Source organism: Egretta garzetta, unplaced genomic scaffold, assembly GCF_000687185.1.
Source record: "Egretta garzetta isolate BGI_Z169 unplaced genomic scaffold, ASM68718v1 scaffold2, whole genome shotgun sequence".
Taxonomy (NCBI): Eukaryota; Metazoa; Chordata; class Aves; order Pelecaniformes; family Ardeidae; genus Egretta; species Egretta garzetta.
In genome coordinates this window covers 1452771-1467675 of record NW_009258894.1, presented here as the reverse complement: position 1 = coordinate 1467675, position 14905 = coordinate 1452771, and the positions used below count along the sequence as shown (strand labels likewise).

Here is a 14905-nt window from a genome sequence, read left to right as displayed (position 1 = left end):
TTCCTGACCGCCGGCTGTTTACCCTGCCCACCCAAAGAGCTCCCAGTCACTGGGTGTGGCGAAAGCCTTTGATAACTACCTGGGTACAGTTCACAGAAATAGCTGTGCAGAGTTAGGACAGTAGTAATATGAAACCAGTCCTGTTGGTTTTTGTTCATGGCCCTGGAGGCTGAAATCTGCATTCCAGATGAAACCTGCAGCAAATCGGAACAGAGCCTCTTTTTTTTTTTTTTTTTTTTTTTTTTTTTCCCTGCTTTCTTTGGCTTCCAGGGCACTCACCCGAGTTCGCTCTGGCTGGCCGGGAACTGAGGACTCTGCACAGGCTCCAGACGGTGGCACTGGAAACTTCAGATTCATTAATTCGGGTTTTCATTTGATGTTTTTTGGTGATTATGGATTTACAAAACAAGACCTTTATCAAAATGGACAGACTGTGGAAAAGAATCCGTCAGGGATTTTCTGCCAAAACTCACTCACAGCTCACGTACTGGGATGAGGAAGTAGCAAACTACAAGCGCGCCCAGTGTGGCTCGGGAGGCTTGTTTATATAGCTGCTCGGCACTTTTGAGCACGTAGGAAGTTGTGTGCAGCCAGTAGGATTGCAGGAGTCCCAGCACTAACCATTGGTCGAATTTTCTACCGAGATTAGTGCGCTGGCATATTTGCTGTGACAAAAAGCCCTTTGTGTAAAGGAACAAGTTACCGACCGCTGCTTGAGAACTTTTTTTACGGTGGGTCTTTTTGCTGCTCCTGAAGTGGAGTTTGGAGACCTGACGGACACTTGGGTTGCCGGCTGCAGCGCTGGAAGCGGAAGGAGGAGCAGGGTGACCTGGGGGAGGCCCGGCTGCATTCGCAGGGCAGGGGAGCGCTGCCTGTCGCAGTGCCTTTAGTGAGTTCAGTCTGTTGGCTGAATGCACGTAGTAAACATTTGTTTAGCAGTTGGTAGCACTGCTAGAAGGAAACCTATTCTGTACTTCACACAACATGGAAGAAGAACATGCAGTGCCTGATTGTAAAGAGCTTTCGGACCTGGAGAATGCAGCAGAAAGCGAACCTGATCTTTTCACCACATTTTCTGTGAAAACACTTCTTGGATTTACAACTGAATTTGAACCTACAGCTTCCAAAGAAGAAATAGTGCTTAAAGCATTTCAACCTTTGCACCACAATATAAATACTCATGCTAACACCTGGCATGAGAGGAATGATAATGATTGTAATGACGACTCAGAAAATCAGCCCGGCATGAATAGTACCAGTGGCCAAGCTGACCCAATGTCTGGCAGGCAAACTGACCTGGAACTGGAGTTAGCTGAACAAAATGAATTACTTCTTCACCGTTTAAGGTTTGTACAAACTTCTTTGTCTGAATCTGACAATGATGACAAGGATGCTATTGTCGTACAAGGTACTTTGGTTCATACCACAAGTGATACAGAATCAGACGCGGAGAGTAAGGACCTAGAGGCCGATGAAAACAATATGAACGAGTCTGCGTTAAATAATGCTGCTTTGTCTGCTGAGGCCTTGGATGATAACAATCAAAATAAGGAAGAGTCAGAATCAGAAGGGCACAGCAACAGTGATGACACTGTGGATACAGATGACATTGAGTTACACCCACCAATTTCTAAGCGGCTCCCAAAAGAGCTGGATGGTATGCTGGAACATGACTCCAATGGAAAAGACAAAATGTTAATGGATGAGCAATTCAGTCGCTTGCTTGCTACAGGGGAGTGCCCTCAAGAGCTTCCAGATGAGGAACAAGGACCTTCAGCTGATGCTACATCGCTCCAAAAACCAGCACTGGCTGAAAAGACTTTCCAGCTGCCCGCTTTCTTTAGTGGATTACGTGTGAGGAAAAAGGGACTAATCACAGAGGATGGGGAAACTGTTACAGAAATTAAACCAAGGGAAAATGATTTAGCTCTGCTTAAATTACAACAGCCTGTTAAGAAATCCAGTATTGCGTGTGGTTTGACCACTAAAAAAAAATCAGCTGAACCTAAAGCAAGTCCTACTTTCCTGGAACAACTCTCGCACTTGTTAAACATCGACGTCTCCAAGAATGAAGACAGAACTGAGGACTCTGGTGAGGGTTCTGGGGAGACTGAGAACAGTGATGAAGCTCAAGAGAACAAAGCCTCCGGCAAGACAGAACCACGGTTTCCCTCTGAGGAAATAAAATCAAGCCCTGCTGAATCTGCACTGGACGTCTTTAAATCTTTATTTACACGGCCTCCCAAAAAAGAAACAACTGCAGATACTTCAGAGCTGGAAGCCATAAAACGCAAAATGAGAAATGAAAAAGAGTCCTTGAAAGCTGTATTTGAAAGGTCAAAATCAAAACCTGGGGATGGACCATCAGACAAATCTGTAGGTTGAATTATTTTTTCTTCCTAAGATCTGGAAGTAGATGGATAAAAAATAATTTCTTGTTTAAAAATTATTGGTGGGGACTTGAGGTCAAAATGCCATAATTGTCCTCTTCTTTTGGCGGTCTCAAATTTTGGATTCCCAACTGAAGACATCTTGGGGCTAATTTGTCAAAATTCTTGATCATCTGCAGTTGTAGCAGAATTCAGTGAGAACTGGTGATAGTCACAGCTTTTTGATTAGAAGTGAGAACTTAAAAATCAGTTTCTGATTTTAAAAGATCATTACAAAATGGTTGCCCCTATGTTAAGTATGGCTTTAAATTGATTTGGCACTGCAGATATTTACTGTAGTATTATTTAAAAGTTTCTTAATCTCCCTCTGTTTTCTGTCATTGAGTTTATTTTTAAAAGTAATATTTCACTTTACCTTTAGGAGTAATTCTATGATAAGAACTGATACAAGAAGTTATGTATGATTTTCAACTCAGTTTGTCCAAGGCATCGAATTTAAAGTAATTTTTTTTTATTTGCATGCGTATATCTGGCTTTGCAAATACTGATAAGCATTTAACCTTATCCAAGTATAACTCAGTTCTAATTAGATGACTCGGGTTATGCCTTAATATAAGCATTTGCAAGATTCATATTCTTAAGCATATGGAGATTTTAGTTAGTATATTTTTAAGTAATAAAAAAAAATCTATGCTAAGTTTTCATAGAACCATAATGATAAATGAATTTGAGTGTGATTTGAAGTATTTAATTAAATGAGTAACCCTTGGGTTGGGGTTCCCCCAACTCAAAATTCTTACAGCTACATCTTTGGCAGATATAATCAGTCCAGAAGATTGTTCTTGTTGGCTAAAGGGGGAATAATCTGTGATGAATTTGCAGGGTTGGACCCTAAACCTGAAGGTACTTAAGTTAATTTGCTGTGTTGGTTGTACTCTCTTTCACATTTTTATTTTTACATAAAATTAACTTTTTAAAAATCTTGGCTGACACCTGGGTGGACCGATAATACCAGTTTGTGGTAAATTACCTATGGGGAGGAGAAAAGAGGTAGTCGTTGGCCGTGGCGTGTACGGCAATTGCAGTCTGAGTGTGCCCTGCCCATTCTTGGCTTGCTTCTTCCTGCCGCCCCCCTTTCCCTCGCTTGCTAAGAGTTTGTGCGGCTCACAGCAAACCTACCTGGGAAGCTGCCATCACACACGGAGAGGGAGGAAGCACAGGAGTCAGCAGGAGTGGCTTTTATAATGTCTGCTCAATGTCCGGTCTGGTACAAATGTACGTTTTCCCAGGGCAAAGCCATAGTAAAAGGGTCTTGCCTTTCCATTTTCCTTGCTCATGTGGGCCATTTACAGGACCACTTTCACAGAAGTTTTGCTGTTGCTGCAGTTGTGTCCATGCAATTGCTCGTAGTAGCATGTAGTAAATCAGATTACAGAAATGTTAGAGATGTAAAAAAAATACAACCCAAAACTTAAGCCTCTAAAGAATGCTTGTTTAGTGGGTTTTTTTCCTCCCATTTAAAGGGTTATTTTAGCATTCCAGTTGACCATTAATAGCTGCAGCAGCGCTTTGATGTGCCAGTACTACAGGGTGGGTGGACTGAGCAAGCTGCTGGGGGTGGGGCAGGAATTTCATAAACTAGCTCTGCTTCCAGAAAATTATAATGTCAAATGATGTATTGGGTGTAAACTAATGTTTACTTGTAAGAGGAGCATGGATGGGTCTTTTCACTCTGAAAAAAAGGTACAGAAAAAAACCCTAGTGTTCTTGATCACCTCTATGGTTCACCAAAGGATAGACAGCTTTCCACACTGACATGAACAGTTTCAACAAATCATTGTATGTCACATGCATTATGTTATTTTCCTCTTCAAAATTACTTTTCTACACTGATTTCTTTGTATCTCTTCCAACCAGCTGAGCACTGTTTCAGTCAGTGGAATGAGGCAGATAACCATTCTGGAGTACACATGTAGAGCTGAGCCTGGCAGTTGCTGGTTTGGAATCAATTGATACTGCAGACTTCTAATTTTTTTCTTGCATAATTTTAACAGCCTGACCTGAGTCCCTCAGAGCAAGATGACAAGACTCCAGGGAGACTCCAGACTGTCTGGCCACCGCCAAAAGCAAAGCATGAAGAAGTAAAAGTAGGATTAAAGTACACAGAAGCAGGTAAAACAAAGAGGTGAAGCATTTGCAGAAATTAGTTTCTGACATTTTTAATCTTGTTTAATACAGAGATGGTGATAAATCACAGTATTTTCTTACCTGGAAAAACAGACCTTATGTTTTGGATGTGTTGTTTACTGCTACTTGTTAAGCATCTGATTTTTAAATGTAAATGGCTAAATATGTGTTGAAATCTAAATGCTTGCCTGTACAAATTCAGGAGGAAAGAAGTGGGGTTTTTTGATAAACTAGGTTTTCCATTTCTAATGTGATTCTGTTCAAATGGGCCACAGAATAGTGAACGAATGGAAACTTTATTGCCTTTTCCACTGCCTTAGAACGTGGGGGGCAGTGACCAGCCTGGTCACGCGCTCTAGTCTGGCTACAGATTTTCTTCAGTGTCCAGGATAAAAGTAAAGAATACTTTTGTTGCAATTTGTGTATAAACAGAGGAATACTCATACCTGCTCAGATCACTTTTATAGCTAGCCATGTGCATTGCCCTATACAAATGTATGGGAGGGTATGTCTGAAGCGCAATGCTAACTAGTTATCAGATAAGATTTCCACAGGAAAATATTTCTTAGTTTGTTGTAATTTAGATAAATACTTACGTAACATATTTACAAGGGGAAAAAGTGATTGTTGTAGCCACTGTTTCAAATTTGTATTTGTAAATATAAAAGAGGAAGTCCTTGTTACTCAGAAATTAGCCATAAACTGCAGATGAAATAAAAGTCAATAGGCCATCTGTTCTTCATGAACCTGGGGATTTTGAAAAATACCACCTAGAAAGGATTATGTGGAATTAAAAGCCAAGCTTTTATACTACCTTGCTGTGAGAAATTGTGCAGGGTAATGCTGTATGGTTCTTTCCAATTCCAGTGGATATCCATTTGGCATTGTATATGAGAAAGAATAAATAGGAGTAGTGGATCGACTGCTTTGTATTTAGTGTATTACTTCCTTCCCCCTCTTTCCTCAGTTTTCTCTGCCTTAACCTTCCTTTTTAGTGAAGTGGGCATGATTCTGGAGGCATAAAAGTTGCTGGAAGATTCAGAAAACTTGGTTTTGACAGGAATAACATGGTTCTAATAGAGACAGAATTGAATTTACAGTGCATCTGATTGGTCTGAGGTGTGGGAGTCTATGACTAGATGACCAGGACAGGTATTCAGCTGTTGACAAGGAATCCTATGGGCTCTTTCTGTTACTCTTAGATTCTTATTATAGGCGATAGTCTTGCCATTTTTAATTCTACCCAAGTAAATATTTTTTTTTCCTAATGACTCCAATCATCTGTGGCAAAAACATATGCTGAAATAAAGACAGTAAAGGAAACTGAATTAACAAAAGCTCCAGATTCTATTACTTGTAGAGAAATTAGGTCATGCTTTCCTGAAATTTGAATAGGAAGGATGGACTGGCTTCGAGCCCATGTAAATTGTTACTCTTTTGTTACTGTGATATTTTGGGTGGCAGTGTCATCAACATGCTGATGGTTAGTTTGCTAAGTCAAATTTTTATACAGACCAGATTCTGCAGTTCATTAGTCACTCCAGTGTCTGGCAGAGGGATTTGAATGAAAACAAACTGCGGGTGATTCAGCTAGGATGAGAGAGAAGCCATGTTTTTAAAGGCAACAGGCAAAGTCTATACGTGCAGCATCTCTTATGAGCGCAGCAGAGTTCTACGTGTACCCCAGCGATTAGCAGGTTTGCATTTCTTTCAGCTGTGAATGGCTGCCCAGAAACAGTTGTGGCAGCAAGGACACTGAAAGCAATTGTAAAGTTGCGTGCGATGGGTTGGTTACATTGGCTTCCCAGAGTCCTAGGGTGGCTGTTCTAAAGTGCTATTTGCAGGAATGAGTTTATGCAGTCTCCTGCAAGCGAATGAAGGTACTGTTCATGAGTACTGCCGATATAATTAAAAAAACAGTGTTTGTATTCAATGTTAGTCTTATTGCTGGGGGGCAGGGTTTGTGTTGTGGTTTTTTTTTTTTTTTAAACGAATGTGAAAATGGCAACACAGCATTACTTCTAAACTCAGTGTCTTATCTCTGACAGTGGTTGGTACCTTCAAAGTGCACGTGTATACTGGCATTTCCCCTCATGCCCCTTCCCATTCAAAATTCCCTCCCAGCCACCAGTACCTTAGAACTTCTTGTCCACAAAGTGGGCTTCTTGAAAGTATCATATAAAGCAGGTTAATGATCACCATTAAACTGACTGGTCTAAACCAGAAACCCTGTTTCTCACCCCAGTGTCTTGTCCTAACAGCTAAGATCAAGTGAAAAATTCTTGATTTCAGAATAGAATTCAAAGCCTGTGTGTGTGACAGGGATGTTTGTGATTCCAGTCTTCCTCTGCTGATGTTCCTGAACAGATGATTATCTGTAGCATAGAACATGCTGAAGTTTGCTTTAACTTTTAGTCAACGATATATGTTAGTGTTTTAATTTCTGGGATTAAGAGTTTAATCTACCAAAACAATAGGGATCTATATAGAAACAATAATAATAGGCTGAACTATTAGGTAAGTATTCATTTAGCACAGCTTTATTTTAGGTTCAAACAGAATACGTCTGTCACAAGTGACATCACATCCAAGGATACATCTGTGGACATAAGTCTTTGTGCTTCTAACAGGGTACAAGAATATGTACTTATTTTATGAGATAGCATAGGTTTTTTTTCATTTGTCATGAGAAATTAGTATTTAAAATAACACTGAAAATTTGAAAGTTGGAACGCTGTAATCTTTCTCACAGTTCTGCACTAAGACTTTGATTTACTTCCTTCATCACCATGCAGTAGGGCAGCTATGACAGGAAGGTAGAGATATTGAGGGAGTGGATTCCTGGCCTTTTGATCTTTTCTCACCTCCTTGCCATGTTTTTCCTCATTGTTCTTGCTGCCTCGTGAAAGCAAGAAATTCAGGCTTCATTTGGCCTACGCAGCAGACATCACAGTGACTCAGAGCAGCTTGGAGAAGCAGCTAACTCCCTCCTGAAGCTCGTAGTCTGGCTTGATGTGTGGGAAACCAACTGAAAAGCAAATGGACATAACAAGGAACACGTGTGTGGAGCTGACTGGGCCTGTTAGGAATACTAGAAGTGAAAGAAGTTAGTGAACAAATACAACCCTGCAACAGGCTTTTTTCATGCTTTTGGTAACATCTTGTGTAGTCTTGGTATTGTCACCCCCAATGCCCGAATCTTGAGTTGTAAATTTTGATTAAAAGGATGATATTAAGATACTTTGGCACATCTTATGTTTTCTTAATCCTTTAATTCCCCTGTTTCCATAGAGCAAGTGACTGTGCTGTCAACCGGCTCTCTATAATTAGCACAAGCTGCTTACATGGTTCTCTAGAGAAACTGGAACTTCTTTGAAGTATGTCAGTCTAAAACAGTTGAAGTCCAGAAAGTCTGTAGTACATTACACCATTTATATCCTGGAAGACTAGAAAAAAGGGTATTTTAATTTATAGTTATAGGTTTATTCCATGGAAATCTTTCCATTGTAATCAAAGACGTTTCTATGCATATTTCTCTGGTCCTAAAGTTCTATTCTTCTGTTTTCATTAAAAGTTTCTTTTTCTCTTTTTTCCATAATTTTTAGAGTTCTCCCTTTTTTTTAGTATTAAATCTGATAGAAGGGTAGATGTGTCAGGTAGTACGTAAGGTGAAAATATCTAGCCAGGTAGACAAATTCACGTCTACTGAGTGAACTCATCTGTGATACTAGATCACACAGGATCCACATATGAATGTCATAGCTGCTGCATATGACTAAATCAGCACTTGCAGCCTCTCACATCCAAGAAGAGGAGTTTAGACATGAGTTCTGCTGCTTGTAAAACTACCTATGTTTGAAGAACAGTCTCCACATTAAGGTGGTATAAATACACAGATCCTGTGATTCCTATTAAAGATGCATTTTTAGCCATTAGGATCAAAATAGTTCTCTTAGATAAAACAGAGAGTTTAGTCTTTTGCTTAAACAAAACAGAAATTTTAAAAGTGATGAGAGAAGTATTTGACATTCCTGTTGGAGAAAATGTTAAAAAAATATGAAGTTGAAACATTAATCCATTTAGTGCTTTTTTTCAGTACCTGTTTTCTTGTTAATTCAAATGTCTGTATTTAACATGAAAAAACTCTGTTCTCTCACAGTCTGTCTATTCATCATCCTTAAATCTGCAGTGAGGTAATGCTGTCTCTATGGTGCCACAATTTCTATAACAACAGTCTGTGATGCTCTAAGCACGAATTTCAGGGTAAAGAAGAAAATCAGTAGGTGACAGAGAAAGCTCTTTATTAAACAGAAAGTGCCTAAGTAAATGGCAGATGAAATACAAAATAATGGCAGAGGTTTATTGAGAAGTCTCAAATATCTTAAAGACTCCGTCCCCTATGCTCTGGGTTTCCAGCCAGACATAAATGCAGAAAATAACCAGCTTATGTGTGAGAGAGAGAGGCATAATGGTCTGAACAATGAGATGAGAGATAAGAACATGATTTGTTTTCTTTCTTTAACATAAACTTCCTTTGTGGCCTTGAACAATTTGTGTTTGTCTCTAAAAAAGACATAATGCTCGATGTTGTTAATGTCCTGAAGGAAGCTGTTGTAACAGTGGCTGCTAACAGTTGATTTCATCTTAAAATAAACAAATTGACATTTTTTTTAGTAATTTCATCTTATTTGATTTCAGTATGGTATTTGGCATTTAGTTCTGGGATTCTATTGTAAATTTGATTGTAATTAATTAGATAAAGCAGGACTACAGCAAGCGGGATATTATGCATTGGTTGAAGATAGTGTTTTTGTGGTTTAATGGTCACTGGTCAATTTGATGTGATCTGAGAGTGCGGTTGGGCTGCATAAAGGTTTTGTAAATTATTTTACTACATTTTACCGCATTTATTGTGCAGCATGACAGGCATATTTGGTCATGTTATGTCAGTGTTCCATACTCTGACAAGTACACTAGCTTGTTACTGAGAAGCTGAGGTTTTTATTACAGGCCAGATTGTTGTAGGCATATTGTATTCCTCTAGAGTAACAATGACATTTTTCCCCTTACTTATGCCAACTAAAGCTATAATTTTTTGGATTTGGAGGATATTGGGCATAGTGCTGCTTGGAAATCTCTATGGTCTCAGACAAATGGGTTGTACATGTGCTGATCGAAGCAGCAGCCACTTTTCCAGATCTTGCAGCCCTGTCTGCTAAGACTGACTTTGAATATATCAAAAAACCACTTCAAACCAACACAAGCAACAGAAATCCTTTGCTTTTTTCTCCCCATCTCAGCTGACTTCATACCATGCCTCTTGAGGTAGGAACAAAAAGCTGGGCACCTGTTAATGCTGAAGATTTGTTGTTAAGATGCTTGTGTTCCATTTCCATCCCTTTTGCCACCATCTGGAATGACTTCAGGAAAGTTGTGAGACCTTTCCAAGACTCAGTGTACCTATCCATAAAATTGGGATAAGAATCCTGATGTATTTTTCAAGCCAAATTCAATTCCTTTCTTATTTATAGGCTATTAACATTAGATAGAGATATGGAATGGAAAAGAATACTGACTTCCTGAACTTAAATCTGCAAAAAAATAACACTTACACTGTGGTAACTGTGCCTAAGGCTGTATGAGAAAATGTTCATGCCTTCCTATACACTGAGGATTCTATTATTACAAGGTGAGGGGGAAGAAGAGTTATGCTCCACTTTTTTCAATGAAAATCCCTGCTTTATTTCCATTATGCATACCATCTATAGAAATACAGTAATTTTAGGAGCCCTGTTGTTTTTGAGCCTGGATACATCTATTGCAGCAGATGTCTGACATGGACGTGTTTTACAGCACACAAAGCCCATAGATACCAGTGTGCTTAGAAGTTCACATATAGAACAGCTTTGGTCCACTCAAAGTAGAAATTTGATTTTTAAACTACATTTTTCCTAATGAGAAGATTAATCTGTTATCTGATTATAATGAAGGCAAGTTCTGTGAATTATTTCTTTGACTGTAGTTTTTGTTTTGCAATGTGGGCACCACTATGGGTCCTACCAATGTGACGTTGCGAAGGCCCAGAACAGTCACAGGGTTTTTACGAGATGATTCTTGTTACATAATCGAAACGCAGTGAAAGAGGAATTGTGTGCAGCGCAAGAATGACTTTGTATTTTATTTCCATGGTTGTATTTCAAAATATATGAGGCCCTTTGTATAGCAGAAATGCCTCTGAGTTTTACTGAATTCACTTTCCTGTTCTCCAGTCTCACTGTTCATTGAATCTGAAGTTCTGTTTGGCCCAGCATTTAAACATGCGAATTTTACGTAGTAGCCTAAATGAAACCCTGAGTCTAAACACCCTGATACTTTCTGAAAATTTTCACCCAGATTATAGAAGTGCTTTTTGGGTTTCATTTTAGCTAAATTGGGTACCATCCCTGTCAAGTTTGCCCCCTCTGCTACAGCACCGACACATACTCTTACCTGTAAAAAAACCAAACCTCTTTATTGTACATTTCTCAGTTTTATATATATCCATGTTTTAAGTTTGTCAACAGTTCTAAACTTGAGAAGTGCTGAGAATATGTTGGGGAAGCACAGTGCCTATGTGTCTGGATATGTAATTGTGCCTGCCCTCACCCACATACCCACCCACATTTGAATAAATGTACGCTTATGTAGTGTACATGCATTCTCAATGTATGCTTGCTATATATAGTATACAGTGATTGCAAAGGTGTTATAGATCTAGAATAAGTGCTTTGTATTTTAAATCTCTGCTAGATGAAGCAGATAGTCTGTAACTCATCAAACAAATCCTGTAATAAATTTGTTCCTTGTGTTTGCTGATAAGGTGCTATTTGTTTACAGTATTGCAGTGGTGCACGTGATCCTGTAATAGATTGGTTTTGTAAATATGAAGTAGGATGTTTATTGAGAAAGAAATCATGTTGAATGTCCCCAGCAGCAGTACCTCTAATGTTGCCTTCCTTGGAGGGCAAAAATTACAAGCAAAACGATTCATTTCTGCTGTCGGGTAAATGAACTGTAGCTGTAACCTCACCTGTGACAGGAGAGAAACAATCAAGTAGATAAGTTACTGAAGTGACTGCTTCTGGATAGTGCTTTACACTGCTTTGTGGTCAGAAAGAGTAAGAGCTGTTTTCTTCATTTCCATAACAATCAAGAGGATGCTGGTTTTTCTTTCAGGAGGCTGCTTTTCTGTGGGTATCGTTCTGTTGTTCTCAGGGAATTCAGTGAGTGCTGTGAAATTATTCTCTGTAGTAAGTTAACTCTTATATCGTCTGTATTATCTCAATATCCAGACAGTGTTTAGATACTGGGCTATTAGGTTGTTTAGGACTGTTTATTCTCCACATGTCTATCTCCATCTTTCTCCCTTCCTCACATCTTCCATACTGTACTAGAATCTTTAAGGTGCTGAAAATCATTGAAATTTTAGGCTTGGAGGGTTCTTCCTTCCCTTAAAAGTCTGGAAAAAAAAAAAAAAAGAGAAAAAAATTAACGTGAAGGATGTCTGCTCATTTCCCGGTCTGGGGAATTGACAACCTTATATGTATTGAATTATGAGGCTGTAAAAGAGTTCAGGTTCAATGGGAAGTAAAGAAAGAAGGACAGCAAGGAGTAGGTAGAATGGGGTGAGGGAAAAGGGATTAGAATAATGTGTCAAAACTATCTTCAGCATTGTTTTAGCCAATCTCCTATTCGTAAAAAATAGGTAATTCTAAGAATTTCTTTAAGCACAAATCATTTTGGTGTTCAGAAAGTTTAAGGAAGTCTGTGTCAACTTTTTGTATATCTAAGCTTTGGGCTTTCACTGACACATCATACTGTAAAAAAGGTGTAAGCCACAATTTGTCTGCTTAAAATGTTGCAGTCATGGAGCATTTCAAATAAATGGCTATATTTCTTTCAGTATTTCTTCTCATGTGTGAAAATTAGACTTTAAAAACACCCATTCCAAGACTGAAAAAATAACATGTTTTGAAAGTTGCTCATGACTACGTTTATTGGAAGAAAAAGCCTGAATGTTTGCTGTATTTTAGGATTGTAGCCTGAAAAAGCCTGGAAGGTCGCATCAATGCAGCTGTAAAAAGAAATATATAAATAATAAAAAAGGTGCAGCTGTGGTGAGTAGATTCCCTTCTGACACCTGGTGGTTAAAGGGGAAAACTAAATGGGGACCTAATGGAGGATGAAACAAAGAATAATGTAAAAGGGAATATTGAAAATGATGGGGCCAGGGGTTACCAAGGAGGGAGAAAAGATTAAGAAACCCTTGCTATTCTGAAATTTAATGTATCACCTCAGTGAAAAGTTAATTATTTCCTTTATACTACAGGGTGTGGTACACCTCAAGAGAGGTAGATTGCACTCAAATTTTTCAGCATTTGTTCTCGAATGACTTTTAAATTGTGGTAACATTATTCTGCATGGTTCCACATACTGAGTTTAATACGTAAGATTTTGTTATAAAAAGGAATGTACTGACCAGAGTGGCTATATAGGTCATTTATCTTCAAAGCTTCTACTTGCTACTTGAAGTTTTGAGATCGTGACAGGGAAGGTTCCTAAACTGCTTATGTAAATTTTGAGGAGTAACTCATCTATTTGAAATGTGAGTTATGGAGATTTCTGTGGGAAAGGTTTTCATACAAGATTTTATTTAAAATTATTCAAGTAGGTAAGTTGTTTTATTATCAAAGAAGAAAAGATAATTTTTGCGCAGCAGAGTTTTGAACAGAGAATAATACTGAATAGTATTTGAGTGTGTATACTTGCTTTTTAAACAGTTTTGAAGAATGAAAATTGCTGTTTGAGACCTTGTGACTCACTGTTTCCAGTATTCCCAAAGTTGTAGGTTAAATTTTCAGGTCACCAGATTTATCAGAGAATGCTTGTACCTTTTATTTTAGAAATGGTGAAGAACAGTACAGCTTGTCAATATCATGACAAAGATTTAAGTGAGCGTGTATTGTGTATATTTATAAACTTGATTGCTGCTCTGTATTCAGATAATTTCTGTGTGATTATACAACTGAACATAGGTTAAGCATTTGCATAAATTACATAGGTTGTCCAAAACATCCAGATTTTATTTCATGTTTGGTTTTCTATGCATTAAGGAAAAACATGCAGGCTATAGTGTGTATTTTTTTGCAGAACTGTGAAGCATGCCTCATACTTTACTAATCATTAGCAATATCTTACATGCTTTATATCTACCACCTGGCGGCATATGTCATACATTGGCCACATTTATTGCACAGTCTATAATCTTTTTTAAAAGTGCATGTTTTAGAAAAAACTTAAAAAGCAAAACAAGGAATTCCTGAAAGCGTTCCCACCCCAAACTTGGCTCTTCTAATCAGAATGTATGGAATGAATCTGTCAGAAGAGCCTAAGCTTTCTGGTCTGCATCACTCTCCTTGCCTTACCAAGCAACATGAGTGAGCACCATTGTTATTTCCAATTGAAAATCTTGAGAAATTAATAAAATTAATTATTTAATCATTCTACAGTGTGCTAGATGCAATTTTGTGTATATATCGAGCTGAGAGATTTATAGTTTGTTTTCATAGTAAGTGTTAGTACATATAGCCTATGGTTAACTAAGGAATGTACATGGGATTTTTTACATGGTAGAAATTTACTTAAATACTTGCTATTTGATTTTGATTTTATTTGATGGACAGTGCTAGTATCTAGGAACACTTAAGAAATTAAGCAATTCATAAACAGTTGATAATTTTTTTTCAGGACAAAATTATGTAAATGGGAGCTGAAAATACTGACTGAGGTATATGTTTGTAGTAATGACTAAAAATCAGGGAGTCTGCCAGACTCCCTGCTAGGATATGTTTTTAATGAGTGTAAAAATATAAATTCTCTGTGTGAAGCTTAAATACAATCTTACTTATGCTTTTGTCTCTAGCTCACCTAAAGCTTTACAAGGAGGGACCACCAGGTGGGTGGAACAGTGTAATGTTGTTCGTCTGTGTCTAGTCTTTGGTCTCTCTTGTTACTGTAAAAGCAGTATTTCCTTGATGGAATAAAAATGGGAAAGGCAGAGTCTGCAGTACCTACCACTGTTTAGGACTAAAAATTTAATAAAGACTTCAGAAGTTCTGTAATATGAATAAGGAACTGTTTTCAGAATTCTAGGTTACCTTACTTCAGTTTCAGTGGCTGCTGTCCCACTAAAGTGAGAGGAACTTGGGTTGATTTCTTTGACTTTCAGATCTATCCCACAATGCTGAGTGTGAAATTTTGCAAAGTTAAGATTTGGAGTCTGATCGGAA

The 14905-nt window shown here is 38.2% G+C and overlaps 1 protein-coding gene across 1 annotated transcript in view; it reads left to right on the top strand.

Annotated features, from left to right (window-relative positions):
* The first annotated feature begins 984 nt into the window (after positions 1 to 984).
* FMN1 (formin 1) overlaps positions 985 to 14905 on the top strand; it is a 145485-nt gene continuing 131564 nt past the window's right edge. The window contains exons 1-3 of the mRNA XM_035889787.1: positions 985 to 2376; positions 4445 to 4562; positions 14539 to 14571. Of these exons, the coding sequence (XP_035745680.1) occupies positions 985 to 2376; positions 4445 to 4562; positions 14539 to 14571 (1543 nt within the window). The remainder of the gene's footprint in view (positions 2377 to 4444; positions 4563 to 14538; positions 14572 to 14905) is intronic.